The sequence below is a fragment of the Euphorbia lathyris genome, chromosome 5, assembly GCF_963576675.1.
Source record: "Euphorbia lathyris chromosome 5, ddEupLath1.1, whole genome shotgun sequence".
NCBI classification, from domain to species: domain Eukaryota; kingdom Viridiplantae; phylum Streptophyta; class Magnoliopsida; order Malpighiales; family Euphorbiaceae; genus Euphorbia; species Euphorbia lathyris.
This window is the reverse complement of record NC_088914.1, coordinates 91,092,545-91,100,783: the sequence shown is the minus strand read 5'-3', so window position 1 is coordinate 91,100,783 and position 8,239 is coordinate 91,092,545. Positions and strand designations below refer to the sequence as shown.

Genomic DNA, 8,239 nt, shown 5'->3' with positions numbered 1-8,239 from the left:
CGACTTATGAACTTCCTAAATTGGTTACAATGATATATACATAACGTATAACCATTTAAAAATTCATAAAAACTAAGTAATAATTGAACAATAAAACTCGAAAAATAAAACAAATTATTTCCTAATAAAACTCGGAAAATAAAATAAATTATTATATCCCTAATATAAAAGTGTAAACTTTCACATAAAGTTTTGACCTTTTTCAAACCCACTTCCTCCTAAAAAAACAACTTCTATTTCTACCCCACCTTTTAGCTCCCAACTGCCATGAACGTGGTTCAGTTAGCTCTGCAACTTCACCCATAAAAATCAAAACTTTTCCCTCTTCTTCTTCTTCTTCCTCCAGCTGCCATTAAAACAGAGAGCCATGTTTGATTGCTTCTTTGGATGGCGAAAAGCTTCTAAATGGTGAGAAATAAATTATGGGTTTTGATTTTGGGGGTGTTTGGAGTAATGGGTTGTTCTTATTTTCTGATTTTTTGATGTGGTTTTTGTGTTTTTTGGTTCAGTAAAAAGCTCATTAGACGAGTTCAATGTCGGCTGAAGCTATTGAAGAATAAAAGATTATCAATTGCTAATCAATTGAGAGAAGATGTTGCTCAACTCATCAGAATTGGTTACCGAGATCTTGCCTTTAAAAGGGTACGTGTTCGTTTCTGTTTCTGTATCCGTGCAACATAGGTCTTATCTTATAACTTCTGTTTTCGGGATATTTTTGGGTATTTCTCTGTTTATAGTGAATTTGAAACTATTTCCGATTTTATGGTGTTTTTAATTGGCTACCGAGATCCTTACTTTAAAAGAGTATGCTTTCTTTGTGTTTTGTGTTCGTTTCTGTTTCTGTTTTCCTGCAACATTGGTCTCTACTACATAGTCATAACTTCTGTTTTCGGTGTATTTCTCTGTTTATAGTGAATTTGAAATTATTTCCGATTTTAGAGTGTTTTTAATTTGGCTACCAAGATTCCGCCTTTAAGAGAGCACGATTCCTCTGTGTTTTGTGTTCCTTTCTGTTTCGGTTTCTGTTTTCGTACAACATAGGTCTCTAGTGCATGGCCATAACTTCTGTTTTTCTCTATTTATAGTGAATTTGAAATTATTTCCGACTTTATGGTGTTTTTAATTTGGCTACCAAGATCTTGCCAAAGGGTATATTTTCGTTGCACGGAAACTTTTCTTCAATAATATTTCAGTTTTTTTGTGTCCATTTCCTTTTCTATTTCCATTTTTTTATTATGTTTTAAAAATAGCTTTTCCCGGTATTCGTTCATATTTTTGTTAAATATGCAACATAGGTCTCTACTCGTCATGAAAGACAAACAAAACAACATATAGCTCGTTACTTACGATATATATATGTTTGTGGTTAATGTATAAACTATTTCTCTATTTATAGTAGATACAAAACTATTTCCGGTTTTGGAGTGTTTTTATTTGACTCCACCAATAATCATGGTCGGAAAACATGTTTTGCAAACGTTCAAAATATACTGGAGACCCACTGACAGTATCAGTCCACCTAACTGACAGCTGGACTGATTTAAATGTCTACTCGGGTACATCATTGTCATTTGATTGGCCGACGAACTAAAAACACCATAAAAACGGAAATAGTTTTAAATCTATCATAAATAGAGAAATATTTAGTTTGTCGGTAAGGCTCTGTTTTATTCTATCTACTCTGTTTTTTGCTCTGTTTTTCTGATTTTGTTTGCCCCATTCTTAATTTTTTCAGGCTGAGCATCTCTTCAATGATGAAAAAGTTTTGGCACTTTATGAATTACTGGAAAATTTCTGTGAATTCGTTATCGCCCATCTTTCGTATATCCGGAGAAACAAGTACTGACAATCAATGAATTCTAAATTCTTTACTGTTTAATGTAGTAGATTCGAAACTATTTCCAGTTTTATGGTGTTTTTTTGTTTATTCCACCAGTCATAATGTGGGTCTGCCTGACTGTTTTCTCTAATAGTCTGGCCACCTGTCCGTCTATATGACAGGCGGATGTACTAACTGGCGGACTGTTAGAGAAAACAGTCCATCTGTCAAACACGCAGACTGCTTTTAACGTGTGAATTTTTTTTTGTATGACTGGCAGAGTGGACTAAAAACACTACAACACCGGAAATAGTTTCAAATACACTATAAATAGAGAAATAGTTTCGGGATTGTCCACAAACGCGTCAATTACCCCGAAAATTCTTCTTACATTTTAATGACATTTTCTTGGGAATTCTGTGATTTCAGGGACTGTCCTAATGATATCAATGAAGCAGTTTCTACTCTCATTTTCGCCTCTGCTAGATGCGGTGATCTGCCTGAACTTAAGAGAATCCGAAAGCTTTTCAGGGAGCGGTACGGCCAGAGATTCGAAACCACTGCTATAGAACTACTGCCCGGAAATCTTGTGAACTTGCAAGTGAAAGAGAAACTGTCAATTAAATCAGTTCCTGATGAAATGAAGCAGAAATTGTTGGATGAAATAGCTAAAGATCACTGTCTTCAGCCCGAGATTTTAGCCATCGAATTCGCCTCCGAATTTCATCAACAGGTATGTTTTTAATTTTCGGGTTTTCGCCCTTTGGGTTTTTGCTTAACTTCAGCTTATAAAGTTTCAATCTTTTTCATCAGATTTCAGGATCTTGCCAAATGGAAAACCCCAATCCGGATTCTCTTTACGACGATGCAATTAGTACTTCGATAATCGAGCAATGTTCATCGACAACCGAGCAATGTTCATCCGATATAATGGAGTCTCCGGTGAGCTGTTTCGAATCTGTTTCTGCTAAAGAAAATGGTAGCATTCCAAGTTGGGACCGAATGTCGAAAGACACGAAAGAATCCTCTTCGGAAAGCTTGCCTCATTTCCCCGACGAAATGATAGTCTATCTTGACGACATAGAGGAAGTTAAGCATTGTGCAACCTTCCAAGATCAAAGGGTTTTCAAGTTCAAGTCACTACAAAAAAACACGAAAGCCGATGATTCGGGGAGTAATACCGATAGCTTGAGAAATAGAGTACTAAAGTCCGGTAAGAGAAGAACGAAAAGGCGATCAATGTCTCAAGAGAAATTGAGTGTCAACGATATACATTGTGTGATCTATTATGACAAGCCACACAAGAATGCTGTGGAGAAAAGGCGAAACAAGCCTAATTGGGGCAATGGCGTTGGCATAGCTCGAAAAATCGAGCAGGATTTCATCGTGGAATCGGATACCGAAATGGAGCTGTATACGTTCCCGACTACTACATTCGGGAGAAAAAGCTGCGATTTTGGCGACATTGTGTACGAGCAAAGTAACATCGATAGGCGTATTGCTACGGATGATTCGAATCCGAAGAAAGCAGAAAAGACCCCTTATTTGAGAGCTATGACAATGCCTCAAGAGCGATCGAAAACGAGTTGTCCGGGCAACGTTCAGCGATCAATTTCGTTTCCGGTTGAATCTCCGAACCATGTGCATCCTAAATTGCCAGATTATGATGAAATTGCAGCTAAATTTATGGCTCTTAAGAAAGAACATCAGCAGAAAATGTACCATTGAGGGATTATATTGTATGAATGCATTAATATATTACTAGAATTTTTTTTTTTTGAGATTATTACTAGAATTATTCTTTCTACTGCTTTAAATGTTGGAAAAAAAAATTTCTATCTTCTGAAGTAATTTTTTTAAGGCCGGGTAATTTTTTTTTGAGCGCGATGCACGTGTTTGGATTGTTAGCGGGCGTATAAAATTGGTATTCGAAACACCGACTTCAATAGCAAAGAACCTAGTGATTCAAGGGCTTCCTACATGAATATCGTAACTAACTATAAAACTACAATTAAATTAGATTATTAAACTAAATTCTGAATATGTCATTATTTGCTATATAACAAATAAAGTATGGTTTTACATCTCAATTTAAAAATTCCAAATTCCAATTCATAAATCCTAAACTCTTAAACAATATATTTTAGACTCCTAATTTATAAACTCTAGTTCTTAAAATAGATTAAAAATAGTGAATTTATTAGTTTGACGTAATCTAAAATTATGACTTGACATAGTTGTAAATTGTTTTTAAAAGGTGAATTTCTGTATAATTTTCCCGTGGTTCAATTAGCGCTAAACCCAATAAAAGGGCCCAAAGCATTCTAAAAAGCCCATAGGCTGCCATACTACTAAGGGTAGAATGCTTTGGGCCTGTTTGGTGGGCTTAGTCCAAAACAACTAGGGAAAATTACACAGAAATTCATATTCTAAAAATTATTTACAACTATGTCAAGTCATAATTTTGGATTATGTCAAACTAGTAAAATTAGTACTTTTAATATATTTTAAGGATTAGAATTTATAAATTAGAAGTCTAGAATATATTTTCTAGGGTTTATGATTTATGAATTGGAATCTAAAGTTTTTAAATTATGGTATAAAATCATAATATATAAAGAATAATGACATATTAAGAATTAAGTTTGGTGATATGACTTAGTTGTAATTTTATACATATTCATGTATTTGACCCAAACAACTATTACAATTTTCTTCTTTTGCTGCAACAACATTTGACGCAGCGTATTTTGAACACAGATTTGTACACATTCTAAGGGTAAATTACACCCATGGCTACTGAACTTTGAGCATTTTAACATTATGGCCACTGAATTTCAATTCTTAACATTATGCTCATTAAACTTTACACTTTTTAACACCAGTAGTCACTCAACTTTAATCAAGTCCTCAAAATAACCGTTAACGACCTCAAAATGAAAATATTCAAAATTAAAGTTGTTGAGAACGACATTTACCATGAAACCACATTTTTTTATTTTCCAAAATCACTTTTTTTGGAGTTTTCTCTCTCTCTAAAAATTCACTTTCTCTCTTCTAACCAAAGAACACTTAAATTACCTCAAAACGAATTTTTTTAAGAAGTAAAGTTCCTTAGAATACCATTAGCTCTTCGATTTTTTTATTTTCAGACCGTCAGTGGTTGTTTTGAGGCGTTGAGTGGCCACCGATGTTAAAAAAGTGTAAAATTCAATAGTCATACTGTTAAGAATTGAAATTCGATGGGTAAAGATCAATGGCCATGGATGTAATTTACCCTACATTGACCAACCCAAATAGGAGCATTAAACCCGAAAATAAATTTAATTTGAGTTTTTTCTTTTCTTTTTTTTGAGAACCAAGAAAATAATTATTAACGAATGAATCAAATCATAGTCTAATACAAGTATTAGCCAATTCAGCTTATATATATAAAAAAAAATGATGCGCTACTTTATTCGTTAGTCTCAGGATAACACACTGTAAATATCTTATCTCTTGACATTTCCTTGCAATCCTCCACCACGTCTTCTAAGGCTGAGATATTAATTTCACACGAGTTTATGCCATCAACTACTACCTTAGCATCCATCTCCAACGTATCTAATTTAAGCTCTATAACCCATTGTAGCGTTAAGCCAAAGCCTCCACAATCTGTGCCGAATATATTCCCGCAATCTACCTGCTCGTCCCTGCAATTTTTTTTAGCCTCCAGCTCCTTAAATTTTCATTATTTTGGTGTATTGAATAATAAAAAATTAAAAAATGGTCAGCCTAAAACAAATAAATATATGTAATATTTTATAAATTCAACACTAATTTTTTAAAAATTAATTTTTTTAGTCTCAAAATTATAAAAATTGATTTAGAAAAAACAATAGTACACAAGAATTAAAAAGATATAGAAAGTAATTAATAAAAATAATAAAGTTATTTTGGAAAAAAATTCAAATACATAAATAAAAACTTTTAGAAAACAAGGTTCAAGGGATTTGAACTCATGAAACATGTCTCTTATAATGAAACATGTCTCTTAACCAACTCAACAATTTTAATTAAAATTATACTAGAAAAACGCCAACATAAACTAAAATTAGGAAAGACTATCAAGTACCGAACCAAAATTATTCAAGAGTGAAGCTGGGGGCCGGAACCCCCCAAGTTTGGGCTGGATTTGTCTCTGAAGCTTAAATTGGTGCTCTTTTTTAAACGTTAGACCTACACCAGTGCTATTTTGTACGTGTATGCTAAATTAATACTTCTTTAAAAACTTTAGGCCTATTTTGGTACCATATCTCTTATAAAAAAAACCAACTAAAAATATACGAAACTGTTTTAATTTATAGACAAACTTTTTTTGAAGGTCTTATGATAGTTAAATCAATCTTTTCAAATTTTCTATAGCGCAACGCTAAAACTGATATTGCTTGAAAACGTTAGGTTTAAATTTGCACAATTTCATATATGAAGGTTAAATTTATACTTCACTTAAAACGTTAGGGTTGTATTTATCCATCTTATTTTTAGAATTTATCCAAAATTAAACTGACCAGAAGCTTCTTTTTATCATCTTTGAGTTAGGATCTGGAAAAAACTGAACTGAATTGAACTGAACTGAATTCTACTGAAACTGAAATAATAATGTAATCATTTAAAATAGTAATAATTAAAATAAAAATTTAATAAAATTAATAATTGTTCTAATAATAGTGATAATAATAATGAAAAAAATAATTATAATTATAATGTTTTACCAAATACAAATCTTTAACTTAGAATAAATTAACTTATCAAATACAAATCTTTAACTTAGAATAAATTTCTACTCGGACCTGGTCAGTCTTCTAATTTTTTTTGGTTCGTAAGTGTATCCACCGCCGACAGCAGTGACTATTCACTTTCGCAGATGGTTTGCATCTCTATGGGTCAGTCTTCTAATTAATATGTTTTACCAAATAATATTAGAGTAAACAAAAACCAGCTGGATATAAAAGAAAGGGTAAATTACAACCATGGTCTATCAAGTTTGCTTTTACTTCTTTATATCCCTAAACTTTAAAATTGAACATTGAAATCTATGAATTTTACAATTTACTAGCATAAAACTAATTTTATTATTGATAAAAATGATGGTTCTAAATAGTAGATAAACATCTATTATAGAACTCAGGAATTTTTACCACTGACTAAGTGAATTTAACTAATTACCGTTAGATTTAAGCTTATTAAAATCATATGGTGGAGATTAAAATCATCAAAAGATTTAGATCCACACCTGCTAGATCTAATGATGATTGACCAAATTCACTTGATCATGTGAAAACCACCGGATAGAGCTTATAGAAATCATATTCTAAGCAAGTTTAATTCTTAAATTTTTTAGTTTTGAAATCACATAGGTATGTTGTTTGGTTGAGAGGGAGAAAATGATTGTTTACAGAGAGAAAATTCTGAAAATGGTGATTTGATTGATAATAGTAATAGTAATTCCATGAGAAATGTGAACAATATTTTTTTTTTCCGTTTTGAGATCATCATCAAGCATTTTAACTGGCGGTAAAAATGAAATGAATCATTTGTAAGGCTGTAATCGAGCCAAGTTTATTACAACCGAGCTTTGGTCTATTCATACTTAACTCGTTAGAAAATTGACGAGTTCAAACTTAATATTTTGTTTATAAACTGCTCGTTTATTTATTCACAAACTTTGGTCGCGAACATCTCATTGATTCTGTTCATTGCTCACAATTATATTAATTTAAATTTTCTTTAACACAAAACTATATAATTTTGAAACCTATGAAACTAAAATTTCAATATAAGTTTTGTATTTTCAGTTTTATAGAAATACCATTATTAAAACAAAATTGATCCAAACTTATCCAGAAGGCTATTTATGAACATTATAATCGAGCTTGTTCATAAATATATAATTGAGTCTGTTCAAGAACACTATATTCAAGTTTGTGCATAAACCTATAACCGAACCTATTCGCGAGCTTTCGAGCCGAGTAACCTATTCGCGAGCTTTCGAGCCGAGTTTTAACATATTCAAACTTGGCATTTATATATCGAATTGAATATGGTCGAAATTTTATCAAGCCGAACAAGCAACACAACTCATTTATAAATCAAACTGAATATGATCGAACTTTTATCAAACTTAATAAGCGGCTTAACGCATTTACAACTCTAGTAATTATGTTACTAAATAGTAAATAGTGCAAAGTTCATGTATTTTAATGTTAAGTTTGGGAGGGTAAATTACAACTTTTGTAATATTTCAAATTTTGTTGTACAACCTTCAATTTTGCACACAAAAGTGTACAACCTTTTGGTGACCTTCGACTAAAGTGTACAGTCGGTAATTGTGATCGGTCAACGCGAATTCAACGCGCCACATTTGCAATTTGACCTCCA

At 32.2% G+C, this 8,239-nt stretch overlaps 1 protein-coding gene across 1 annotated transcript; it reads left to right on the top strand.

The window, feature by feature from the left end:
* The first annotated feature begins 295 nt into the window (after positions 1–295).
* LOC136229930 (uncharacterized) lies at positions 296–3,547 on the top strand. Its single transcript, XM_066018788.1, has 5 exons — positions 296–408; positions 510–642; positions 1,736–1,839; positions 2,249–2,552; positions 2,633–3,547. Exons 1-5 carry the CDS (start codon positions 368–370, stop codon positions 3,545–3,547), a joined length of 1,497 nt encoding a protein of 498 aa, XP_065874860.1. The 5' UTR covers positions 296–367.
* The last annotated feature ends 4,692 nt before the right edge of the window (positions 3,548–8,239 follow it).

Excerpts from the sequence above, each read along its gene's own strand:
- LOC136229930 (XM_066018788.1), top strand. The coding sequence starts at position 368 with ATGTTTGATTGCTTCTTTGGATGGCGAAAAGCTTCTAAATG. Across the intron at positions 643-1,735 it reads GAGATCTTGCCTTTAAAAGG|GCTGAGCATCTCTTCAATGA; the intron begins GTACGTGTTCGT and ends TAATTTTTTCAG. Across the intron at positions 1,840-2,248 it reads TCGTATATCCGGAGAAACAA|GGACTGTCCTAATGATATCA; the intron begins GTACTGACAATC and ends CTGTGATTTCAG.